Here is a 13,555-nt window from a genome sequence, read left to right on the forward strand (position 1 = left end):
ACATTAAAAATATAAGAGTTTCCCATATACCCCCCACCCCCCACTATATTTTCGATGTAATAGTTATGTAATCTAAAGCTTCTTTAAAAGGAAAAGAGAAAAAAGGTTGAATATAATTTCTACAGTTAAAAATGTGGATAAAGAAGATTGTGAAATACTGGAGATATTCTTAGGGCTTGAGGGAGGGGCTTGACTGACCACTATAAAGAAGACAATGTTCACTAAATGTTATGTGTATTAGCTTACATTATCCAAACTCTTTTAGTTAGATTAGTCTCGTTCTGACCAGTGGACTCTAGGTGGAACCAATGTTTACCGCTTCTAGGCTGTGAAGGTTATGAATTGGAATTTCTCTTCCATCTTTCTCTTCTTCTTGGAAATTTCTATTGATCTTGGAACCTTTAAGTGGAGATGGTAGTGTCACAAATTTGAGGGAATCTGCATCCCTGAGTCACTGTTTAGTGTGGAACCCCCAACAACCTGTACTTACTTGGTGAAGTAAGGTGTTGCTGTGTGAAACTACTAAGATTTTGGTTTGTCTTTTGTGGTAGTTAAGGGTAAGTAACTAACACAATCTTCTCTGGAAAATTCTGATTCAGTTAGTCTTTCCAATGACCCCTGTACCCTTCCACACATGTCATGAAATGAATTTCTAATTGTATGAAAAGTTATATGGTAAAATTATATTAATTTTATATAAATTCATTTTATATGATTTTATTGGTAAGTACTTATTCTATAACACTATGTAGGTAAATTTATATATTTTCTAGGATTCCCCTCAAGAATACAGAGTATTGGTAAAAGGAATAGGTTCAGGAGGTAATCATAATTATTCTAAAACTGGAATGTGGTGATGGTTGCACAACTCTACAAGTTTATTAAAACATTAAAATGTATACTTAAAACGTGAATTTTATGATATTTAAGTTATACCTTAATTAAGTAGTTTAAAAACAACAAGGCATCCAGAGGTACAAAAAATTTTTCACATGTTTGCAAATCTAGTATGGTCATTCTCAAATTGTCCTAAAATTCAAGTCCATAAAGTAAGGTCTGAGCTAATTAATGTGTCCTTATAATAGGGGACCTAAGGATAATACTCCCAGTCCCAAGAAGAATTCAGGCTAATAGCACCTGTGTATTGGGTTTGAAACTAGTTTCTCTTGGCCGTTTTCCAACATGGGCAAGAGATTAATGGGATATAAAATAGCTAGAGATAGTAAGATAATCCTCAGAACAGGGAACAATTGGAAACCCTAACAGAAGAAGCACGTAACATAGATTTACAAACTCTCACCCACATCATAAGTAGCAGAAGCTAAGGAGTTAACTCATACTGAGACAGAGACTGATTCTGAGAAGCTGTTAGAACAAGATTATCCTTAAGGAAAAGGAGCAAGTAGTCGAAGTTTGCCTTTGGCATTGAATCCTTTACTTTTCTTCCCTAACTTGTGTCCAGGGCTTTCATGCTGCCCACCTTTCCAGGAATGAGGAGAAATAAGAAACACTTAAAATTAATCATGCTAAACTTTTGGGAGTATATTCCCAAGGAAATGTGCAAGTGGCAGCTGGACTGGACAAGACATAAACCATAAAGAGTAACTCGATAATAGTGAACTTTAAGATATGAAAGACAAACCTGGGTAGAAGATATTTTATTAAAGGAATCTTCCAAATACTCATCAAATTATACCACATGAGCAACTGCTTATTTTATAATAATATAATAATAAGAAGAAGAATTAACATTTATTGGGCGTTTACTATGTGCCAGGTCCTGTGCTAAATGCTTCATATCATTTTTTCATTTAATACTCTCAATCAACCTGTGACTATTATTGTGCTGATTGTATAGCTCAAGAAACTGAGGCATAGAGGGGTTAAATAAATTGCGTAGAATTTTAATTTTGTGTAGTTACCCATATCAATATTGGAGAGTTTATATTGTATCTAGGTTCTAGGAAAAATAAAAGATAACTGCAAAAAAAAAAAAAAATTGCACAGATTGCACAACTAAGAAGTGGAGCTTACTTTGAGTATTCTATACATTATTGAGATAGTTCAAAAGTGAAATCACAGATCCAGAAAGGAAAGAGAAAGCAGGGAGGTAAATACTTTAGTTTCAGGCTAAATATTATGCATACTCTGAGACTTAGTTTCATTTAACTCTCATTATGAATTTGCAAGTCTGATGTTATTGTCTTTGCTTGCAGATGACCCAACAGACTCATACTTTCAACAAGTGTTTATTGCATGCCTGTGGTGTGTCAGACACTGTATTGGATGCTTGGGCCACAGCAGACCGAAAAATAAGGCAAGTTGCCTGCTTTTGTGGAAATTACATTCTAGTCAAAGGGAGAGGGAAACAGTAAATAAACTAGAGCTGTGAAGAAAAATAAAACAAAATAAGGGGATAGGTATTCTTTTTACCCTCTCCCCAAAATAGCTACTATCCTGAATTTAGTTTATCATTCTTGTTTTTATTACACATACACACTCCATTTATATCCATAAACAACTTTGCATCTGTCAGTTTTGATGTATATCAAAGCTAGTGTCATATAACAACAGGCATTTGTTCTCACGTCTGTGTGTCGTCTGGGGCAGTTATTATTCAAATATTTTTATTCTGGGGCTGAAATAGAAGAGGCAGTTTCAAAAGACATGTACTTCCCCTGGCCAAGATCAGAAACTCCCAGGAGTAGACAAACTAAAACTCTGATGCCTTTTCAGGACTGGCTCAGAACTCTCACACTGTCAGCTCTGCCCATATATTCCATTGGCCAAAATAAATCCCATGACCAAATCCAATATCAATAAACTGAGGAAGTATATTACTTCCATATAAATGGTGAGAGAAGGAGTGAATACTTGCTGAAAAAATATAATCTATAACAAATATGCAGCATTGTTTTGTATATTTTCAAACTTTATGTTAAAGATATACTGTAACTTGCAACATAATGATTTTTAGATATATCCACACATGTTCTACCATGTCATTCATTTTAACTTTCGTTGAATAAATATATCACTTTACTTATTCTATTCCACTACTGATAGACATTTGGCATTTCCTATTCCAGATATCAGTGGCATTGACAGCCAACATTGCATATGTCTTCATGTGCAGCTGTGCTAGAGTTTCTTCACAGCATATTTATAGAGGTGAAATTACTGGATTTAAGTGTGTACCCATAACTTCAACTTTTCTAGATATTGACAAATACCCCTCCAAAAGGTTTGTGCAATGTATACTTCAACCAGAAGGGTATTACAGTTCTTATTTCTCACCAACACTTACCATAACTAGACTTTTATATTTTTACCAAAATGATGGGTATGAAACTGTATCTTATTGTACCTTTAATTTATATTTCCCTGAGTTCTAGTGCAATTGAGGATCCTATCAAGATTCTTGTTCAGTAATTAAATCAACCATATGTTTGCTTGCTTTTTTAAAAAATTGTATTACTTATGATTTCTTTATTGATTCTTTAAATATTCTATGTATTAAGCCTTTTTAATTACACTTTTACAAATATCTCACCCCATTCTGAGGCCTGTCCTTTCATTTTGTTTATGATGGTGTTCACTGGAGAGATTTTTAAAAAATAACATATATTTATATATATATAATATCACATGTTTATCACGTATTTTCTGTGAGTGCTGCCAGAATCCAGGCTGCCTTCATTTATAATGTCATCTGTTGCCATGGGAAAGGGAAAAGAGCTCCGGAAGGTCTCATACTGGAAATTAAATAGTCTGACTTGGAAGTGGCACACATCACTGCTGCTCACAATCCTTTTCTCAGAACAATCACATGGCTGCTCATAAATAAGAGGGAGCTGGAAAAGGCAATTGGACCTGTTTTTATTAAACAGAAGTTTTAAAAAAATTAATATAATCAAATGAATCATTCTTTTGATTTGTGGTCTATGTCTGTTTTTCTTTTAGATTATTTCCACTGTTTATTTATTTATTTTTATTCATTTTTTAAAAAATATTACATTCAAAAAATATGAGGTCCCCATTCACCCCCACCCCCCCACCCGACCTCTCCCCCCACAGCAACACTCCCCCCCATCATCATGACACATCCATTGCATTGGGTGAATACATCTCTGGGCATCGCTGCACCTCATGGTCAATGGTCCACATCATAGCCCACTCTCTCCCACGTTCCATCCAGTGGGCCATGGGAGGATCTACAATGTCCGGTAATTGTCCCTGTGGCACCACCTAGGACAACTCCAAGTCCCGAAAATGTCTCCACATCTCATCTCTTCCTCCCATTCCTCGCACCCAGCAGCCACAATGGCCACTTTCTCCACAAGAATGCCAAATTTTCTTCGATTACTAACCACAATAGTTCATTAATAGAATATCAGTAAGTCCACTCTAATCCTTACTCTATTCCTCCATCCTGTGGACCTTGGATTGGCTTTCTCCATTCCACATCTATGTCAAGAGGGGGCTTAGATTTCACATGGATGATGGATGCAATCCTCCTGCTTTCAGTTGTAGGCACTCTAGGCTCCATTGTGTGGTGGTTTACATTCTTCAACTTCATGTTAGCTGAGTGGGGTAAGTCCAATAAATCAGAGTGTAGGAGCTGAAGTCTGTTGAAACTCAGGGCCTGGCTATCATATGGTCAGTCCAGAGATTCAGATCCACTAGATATATCTTAAACCCCAGCACCAACTACAATTCTTGTAAAGTAACAGGAAAGGCTTGTAAAAAGAGATCACATCTGAGTCCAGCTCCATCATGCAGAAACACCAACTCCAAAGAAGGGCGAACTGACATGGCAGTGAATTCCATCTGCCATGACCATAAAACCTGTCAGTCTCTTCAGTCCTCAGAAGAACCAATACATGGGGCTGTATCTACTTTATGTATCTCTGAGACTCTGCTCAGGTGTGCATAAGGGCAACCCCTCTGATAACTTACAGACTCTTTTTTAGAGACTCATAGCCATATAAACTCATTTGTCCTTTCCATTTCCCCCTTGATTTAGGTAAAAAAGCATTTCAAATTCCAGTTATTATATGTAGACATGGATATTCTGCTGGACCGAGTTGATCCTTTTTTCTCTGTTTTAAAGAACCACATGGTTCAGGATGCCCTGAGTTTGAACCTTGGACCTCTCATGTGGTAGGCGGATGTTCTATCAGTTGAGCCAAATCCACTTCCCAGAATCTCATCCTATTGAAAGATATGTCTTGTTGATTCTGTTTCCCTAGAGAACCCTGACTAATACAAGCAGGGTTACTAAAGAAAGTGAGCTGAAACGATAAGAAGTGTTGGTCAGAGGTCAGAGACTTGAAATTGAGATTGCAGTGATGGTACACTTCTAGTGATGTCAAGAATGTAGCAGTAGAGGTTGATAGAAGAAAAATAATTGGAAGTAAGGAAGTCAGAGAACTTAGAAGCCAAGAAGTTGACAGAGTGGTCCTGTGGAGGTTAAAGTATCCAATATCGTGACAGAGAGGAATGAAATGAAGAGAGTGATCTACTTACTAAAGTCCTCAATGAATGAGGAATGACTAGGGTCAACAGATGATAGCAAGAATGGAGATGGGATGGTATAGTCTTGCTGACCCCAGATTTCTGATTCAATTGAACTGGCCTGGGACATAAGCATCAATTAAAAAAAAAAAAAGCAAAACTTCCCAGCTTATTCTAATGTGAATCACAAATTAAAAAAAAAAAATCACTGTTAGAGTAAGGCAGGTGATTAATGCAAATTGAAGGGTGTGGGGCCATTGGTGACTACTAAAGCTCCTGGGGATTTTGGAGCTATAAAAGAAAGCTTAGTATACTCAAAACAGTAAAATAACTTGCCCTAGGACACACAGTCAGGATATATTTAAGCTGGGCCTCAACCCTTAATCTGTTAGACTTTACTTTAAAGACTGTACTCTTTTCACTTTACTATGTTATCTAGAAGGGTAATATTTTATCAGAGAAGATGCAAAGAGTTACCTTGGAAAGAAATTCAAAGTGACCCAAATAAGATTCTAATGTGCCACAGTGGGAGGCAGCACTGTTTCTCTGGAGTGGCTGCCATATTTACCTCTTTATCTCTCTTTATTCCCCTTAATCTTTTCACTGTCTTTGCATTTGTTCCTTGTCTATAGTTGCTACCAGCTCTCATGGAAGTGGAGATACTACATGAAAGGGAGACAGTATGGGGGACTACAAGAATGCCAGCTGGCCTCAAGGCCCCTCTCATAAATACAATTTTCTGCATCCCCCTTTCTGGAGAGGGGAGAAGGAGTAGGATCCATTATTACAGTCAAAACCAAAATTTGTCTTCCCCTACTTCTGCCTCCTAGCATATCAGTTATTCTGTATAATGAAAATCTAAACCATTTGTATGCACACATAGCAACTGTTTATTTGCTCTTAGATTTAATGACACAGTAGGGGTTCAATACATTTAGGGAAGAGATCAACCTTAGGAGAATCTAATCGCATAAGTAGATGAAAGGAAAATTAAAACTGAAAATTTCATCTCCATGTATGAGGGAGAGGCCAGTAATAAATACCTTTCAATTGCAGCCAACCTCTACCTCAGAAAAAGCTCTTAAACCAAGAACAGGGAACAGAGATTACTCCTTGGAAGGATCCTACCTCCTATATGCTAAGAAAATTTTACTTGGCCTGGTTGGAGACAGATTGTGAGTTCTAGAAACAGCACATTATGTCCCTCAAGCCACCAAGCGGGATGCCTTCCATTTTTACAAAATGCATTCACTATTTGTTTTCTGAAACTTCCATTTATTTCCTATTGACAGGTTGCCTTGGGACCAAAGACAATCCTGAAACTTCTTCACATTACCATTTCTATGAGATTGAAAAACATTCTCTGAAGATTAAAGTGTCCCTTTCACATTCTGAAGTAACCAGACTCTTCCTTGTTAGTGCAGTGTTTGGGGCAGTTTACAAAGCCTCTGCTTTCCAGTAGTTTCCTCACTCACTCATCCTTCTAAGGTTTCCCCTCATTCAGCCAAAATCTCATAATACCATCAATTCTGCAGAAGCCAGAACTCCCTTTCCCAGATGCCAGAGCCTTTCTTTTTTGTTTCAGCGTTCTTGATCTTGCAAATAGGGAACACAATGACTGGAAGTCACCAGCAGCTATAAGTGAATGGAAGCAGTTACTCCGCTGGGAGCAGGGATTTGGAAAGGTGACATTAGGTATGATATCTGAGTGAATTAACCCTTGCAGCTTACCAACGGTCACCCCACAGGTAGAAATCTTAACCTTATGTACACAAAGTCATGCCAATTGGGCAGTTACTGAAAAGAGTGTCCTGCTAAATAGGCTTTTAAGAAATATTTAGACAGTTAAATCCATGAGTTAGCCCAGATGACCAGCCTCCCAATACCCACCCCCTCATCTCCCCCAAGTAACTGAATGGTTCCAGGGTCAGAAAAGACCCCTGGCTTGGCACTCAATCTGATACACAAGCACGGAGTATGACAGCCAGGCAGGCTTGCGAACAAACTCCCAAGATGAGTCTCAAAGGTTCTTACTTAACTAATCCAGCCCTCCGTTTAACCCATGGACTCCATTTCCTATCTGCTCAACAAAAGCCTGAGGAAACAGGCTAAGCTTCCAAGAACCTGCTCCAGGCCACATGGGGGAAAAAACCACAACAGACTAGTCAGACATCTATGCAAAATCAAGGCCTAGGGAAGCGGCTGTGGCTCAAACCATTGGGCTCCCCTCTACCATATGGGAGGCCCTGTGTTCATGTCCCAGGGCCTACTTGTGAAGGTAAAGCTGTCCTATGTGCCGCAGAGAGCTGACACAACAAGATGACACAACAAAGGGAGACAAGAAGACACAACAGAACATGCAGCGAATGGACACAGAGAGCAGATAGCAAGCAAGCCACAAGAGGAGAGGGGTGGAAATAAATTAATTTTTAAAAATAAATAAATAAATCTTAAAAAAAAATTAAGGCCTAGCAGAAAAGAAACCAGACATAGGTAGGGAGGAATTTCAATTCAAATTGAACATGGGGCCAGATCCCTCTTTGAATATAAGCCCCTGCAGGATTGGTTGTTTCACAGAAAAAAAAAATCCCTTTCTAATTCCTGTCTCCTTTCCCTGGAAAAGGGGAGGAATACTTCCAGCTAACTACCTTCTAACATGGGGCTAGGTCCCTCTTTGAATACAAGCCCTTACAGGATTGTTTGTTTCACAGAAAAAAAAATCCCTCTCTAATTCCTGTCTCCTTTCCCTAGAAAAGGGGAGGGAACATTCCAACTAACTGCCTACTAAAAGATGACCTTCACTTTAATGTTTTCCTCAAAATTAACCCTTTCCTGCTCAGTCTCTCTTCTAGAGTATAACTATTTCGCAGTGTCTGTAGGTATCTGGACCATGGCGGACAGCAAAGTATACACTTCCTAGGAAGCAACGGATGAGGGAATTGCATTGTCATTGTAGTGTCAGAAGAACATTTACTGAACTGTTATTTTTCATTTGCCACCTTACACTTTCAAGATCTCTTCTCTGTTCTTCCCTGTCATGCTGTACACAAAAGGAGACTGACCTCTTTGGAGTATATCAGTAGGATTTCTTGTCAGCTCGCATCTGGCTAGGTCTGGATATGTCTTCCAGGAGATCAGAGAGCAGGAAGAAATGAAAATACAGTATTTATTCCCCTATCTCACTCCCTATTGCACGGCATTTAGGCAGAGACCGCATTCTGCTGCCTAAAGCCACAGTTCTGGTTGGGCAGCCTTTCTCACCCCACTACAACTCTTGCTGTGTTCCAAAACACCACTTCTTCCCTTGCCATGCTTTACTTAGCAGTGATAATAGTCCACATTGCTGATAGTATCCCTAAACTTCACCATTACTTGTCTAGTCCCTTAACACTGTCCACACCACCATAACTGGTCCCTTCATTAAGCTTGTTTCAGTTTAATTCTTTGAGCATACCATCTTTTTCCTGCCAGGGACTGATAAATTCTCTTCCACAAATGTCATCCCACAGAATTCCCAGAAGTTTCCCTAGCCTGGGGAGCATGATCACTGGATCCAATTGCCTTTTCTAATGAGAATGACCTGCCTTTTCTGAAATGCTTGCCATATGCTTGCCATATTCTCCATATACTGGGCTGTCCTGAATTAAGTTTGCATTACCATGCCTACACAATAAGAACTTGGGTTGGGTCAGTAACTTTTTTGTTTTACCTACTTTCAGTCACCTTGTCTGAGGAAAAGGGTTTCTACAAACTCAACTGCATTACTTCCATCCCAGGGAGGTACATTTCCAATTTGCCTGACTTTAAACACTTTATCCCATTCCAGGAGTCCATAAGGAAGGTAATAATTGATCTGAATTTGATCATCCATTCCTTGATATCTGTTCTTCCTCTTATAGTGCCCATCTTGGCAATAGGTATCACCTGCATACCAGGAAGATCACCTGAAAAGTTTCAATAGCCCTCACCTACACATATCCATTATATATCAAGTCCTGTAGGATCTACTTCCAAAATACCTTTTTTCAAATTTATCCCATCTGTTTTAGCCCCACAGGACTCATATAAAGCCTTCATAACATTTTTTACCTAGATTATGAAAATATCTAGTCTTTTCCTATTCTCTTTCATTCTCCTCCCTTTAGTCAAACTGATCTTTGGAAAAAAATACAAATATGTTCATGTTGCTTTCCTTTCAATTGACCAATGTTAAGACAAAATCCAAACTTCTTATGGCTTAGGAGGTCCAACAGGATCAGGCTACTGTTCCTTTTTCATCCTCAGCTTTTGTTAGATCCCTCTTTAGGCACCTATTTGTCAATATCATGATTGTGTCTTGCTTTTTCATGTCTCTGTGTCTTTGTGCTGCTCACTTCTTTAATATACTTTTTAAATTTGCCGACTAAGTCATCCTATTCATCTCTCAGATTCACCTTAGGCATCATCTTTTCTAACAAGCTTTCCCATCAACCCTTTCACCCCTAAGCTTGTTTACATGGTCCCTATTTGTCACCCTTCCCTGCTCTCCTTCACTTTCATAGCACCTTATGCACTGTTTAGCAATTATTTATCTACATGTCTGTCTACACCCCCATCACTATACCTTGTAGTGTTGGGAACTGTGTTTATATCCTTTTAGCACCAGTACTTAAAACAGAATGTGGCATATAATAAGATAGTCAAGAAATGTTTGCTGAAAGAATGAATAAATGAATGAATGAATGAACTCATGAATGCAGTATGCTCTTGGATTCACTTACCTATGTAAGATTAATATAAGGGCCCTGACCCTTCACTGGGGGTCATAAACTCATAAAGCCAGTTTTTTTTTCCATTTGTCTCTCTCTAGGCAAGGATATATCCATATCATCCTGGAAGGATTAATAATAGAAACAGAAGAGCTGGCCTTTTTAGTCATGGGTTCTCCCCAGCCCCTAAAAACTGTACTTATATAACAATAGAGTTGGCTTGAATTAATTGGGGGAGGGGTGAAGCACATTCTACTGCCATGAAACATCCAAGTTCTTCTACACCATTTGTCAGCCTTGAGCACAGATGGATGGTGGTCAGGCCGAAAATGCATAAGCCCTAGGTGACATCAGAGCTTTGTTCTTTCATGTCTAACTTACTCCAGGTATAGGAGAAAGCATGTGATGAACAGTCTTTGAAAGAGACAGAGAAACTTGTATCATGCTAGGGAAGCCTATGGGGGCAAAAGGCCGCTGCAAATTTCCTAGTCAATAAAAATGAATGTTGATAGAAATTTCAATAAAGAACCAGCAGAAACATCCTTATCACCATCATAGTGAATTGTATTTATTAAGTGCCCACCACTTCTGTACTTACAAGGAGTTGGGGATGAAATGCCACTATATTTTGATCCCAGCTACCTAGCCAGCGCATAAAATGAATTCTTATGACTACTCAAACATGTAATGAGGAAGAGACCCCAGAGTATATGCAAGCACCCTTGATTAGTGTTTTCCTCACTCGGAGTCAGGTACCCCCTTCCCAGGCTTCTTCACAATTGGGGAACAAGAGGTATGGGAGAAAAGGAGAAAACTCAAGGTATAGTCTAAGGAAGTCACAAAAATGTGAGCAGTGGTACTATAAAGGTGTTTGGGCAGAGAGGCAATAATTACCAGAGAGAGAGCCATAGGAATGGAATGATATGTACCAGCCCTTTCCAAATTCTGGCCACTCCCTACACAATATTCTGACCCAGACTTTAAGCTTTTGGCTAAGAGATAGACAGGAGCTATAAAACTCTGAAGAGCTGATTGGTTGTGCAGTTACCTTTGAGGTGGTGACATTCCTCTTATTTTATATAAAGGAGTCCTGTGGGATTTGAGGGCTGTGGGTACTAACTGCTAGATAAAAGTTTGAAAGAATCGCTGTTTTAGATGAATTTTGTGAATAGCCAGACCCACTGGCTTAAGGGAAAATGAAAATGAAGGACAGGTGAGTTATAAAGCATGGAAACACCAGGCTACATTACTGTTAGGGAGGTGGCATCTGACCTAGTCTTAGGATACATTTACAGGGATCCCTTCCCTCCCCTTTCACACCCTCTCTACTCCTCTGCCAAAGCTCAAGGTTTGAGGCAGTGATCAAGCTCCATGGCATAAGAATTAGTGTTCTTCATGATGCTCTCCACCAACATGACAGGCTTGGAGTTTCTTCCAGCAAAGCAAGAGAGCCAGGTACAGATCAACATGGCTGCAGCTGCTCCACCTCCTGCACAATAATAGGCCCAGCCAAGTTGACAGGTACCTGTGGAAACAGAGAAAGAGGGAAACAAGAGGAGTGAGTTGTTTTCTCATACTTTCTCTTTAAGGAGTTAGAGTAAGGGTGAGAAAGGGAAATAAAGCAAATGCAACTGGGTTTCCCATTTCCTCCCTGTCTCCTTTGCTGATGGCTGGTTCATTGCTTTGGCAAGAGGCTAAACAATTTTCTTCTCCTGCTACAGTAGGATCCTGAAAGTGGTATGGGTGGTGGTGTTGGTGGCAATTATGACTATGATGATAACAGGAACAAATTGATCAGGTGTCAAATACTATACTTAGCTATTTATACATACATCTCATTGATTATTACAGTAACTACATGAGACAGGTACTCTTATTAGCCATGCTTTACTAAAAATGAGACAACTGAAGCACAGGTTAAGTAACTGAGAAATCACACAAGTAAAAAGCAGTAGGAACAGAATATGAACCCAGGCCCATTGTGACTGTAAAGCTCCACACTTTTTAACTACACTGGTATACTCCAGTGCATGAACTCCTTTAAAAGAGCCATAGCCTGCATTATCAGGAGATTTAACAACCAAATTCAAATTCTTTGCCCTCTACTACTACATGTCTTTATCCTAACCTGGCCTTTCAATACCCAGGGAAAAAACATACCTTGGAATCGAGACCAAGCTTCTAAGGGGGTAGTTTCAGTTTGATGAGTAATGAGAAAACTTACCTAGTCAAAAACATTTTCCCTAACACCAGTAACTGTATCAAAGGTAGGTCCCTTCCTTTGAAGGATTTTTGGGTTTTCAGAGTCTCCTTAGGAAATGTTAGTGCTAAGGGAATAAAGGAGTGCTATTATTTTAAGAGGGTTCAGAGTAACTCACTTCTAAAGTCAAGTGCTTAATCAAATAGGATCCAGGAAACTGGGTTAGGTACTCAGTGAAACAAAACTTCAGAGGAGTCCTGAGAAAAGAAGTAGGCAGATACCTTCACTTACTTCACAGTCTTGAAGAAAGCTAGTTCTGACTGCAGTTAGTCAGTTTGGGCAGTCAACACGGATCTTCATGATAATTTGCTTTTTGAAGGCTAAATTTAGTCAAAAAATGAATTATTTCTGTCCACATGGACAAGTGAACCTGAATTTTCCTCCTTTCAGTTAGTGGTTTGCATGATGTTGAAAGTCACATGTTAGGCTGTTTTACTTTTCCATTGAGGCCAGTCTGATATAACCCAGATATTCAACCTCAGAAATAGTTTTTCTACCACCAGGTTATCACTCATGCTGTCTCTCTGGCCATAAACTTTTCCTTTTCTCTTATTCAGCAATTCATATCTTCCTCAGAACACTGTTTAGGATTTAGCACCTATAGGAAGCCTTCTTAGATTAACCACAGAGGGCTCAAGTCAATTCAACTAAGTAGCCCTTCAGGAATTCATCTGCACACCCCATACACAGCTATACCTGTTGGGTGAAATATCAGGAGACAGACTTGCATTTCACATATTATCATTTGCCCTTTCCCTCCTTCCAGGTTGTTGGCTCAACAGTGTGCCCGTGTTTGTCCCTTCTTTTGGCAGCTCCTCATCATGCTCTGCCAACAATGAATGTTCCATGTGAGTGATTCTCACAATTGCGTTCTCAATCATAGACCTCACCTTCCCAGAGTTCACCTGTTCCTTCCTCCAGCCTTTCCTCCAATTCCATGGATAGTACAACCTACCCTCCCAACCCTGCTCACACTTACATTCCAGCACCGTCAACTGCACTCACATCTCTGCACCACCATCACCCCCAT

At 39.3% G+C, this 13,555-nt stretch overlaps 1 protein-coding gene across 1 annotated transcript in view; it reads right to left on the reverse strand.

Moving 5' to 3' along the window:
- Positions 1-10,880: 10,880 nt before the first annotated feature.
- Positions 10,881-13,555, reverse strand: part of LHFPL1 (LHFPL tetraspan subfamily member 1) — a 53,807-nt gene continuing 51,132 nt past the window's right edge. Inside the window, exon 3 of the mRNA XM_023584191.2 lies at positions 10,881-11,790. Within this exon, the coding sequence (XP_023439959.1) occupies positions 11,609-11,790 (182 nt within the window). The 3' untranslated portion in view covers positions 10,881-11,608. The remainder of the gene's footprint in view (positions 11,791-13,555) is intronic.

Source organism: Dasypus novemcinctus, chromosome X (assembly GCF_030445035.2).
Source record: "Dasypus novemcinctus isolate mDasNov1 chromosome X, mDasNov1.1.hap2, whole genome shotgun sequence".
NCBI classification, from domain to species: Eukaryota; Metazoa; Chordata; class Mammalia; order Cingulata; family Dasypodidae; genus Dasypus; species Dasypus novemcinctus.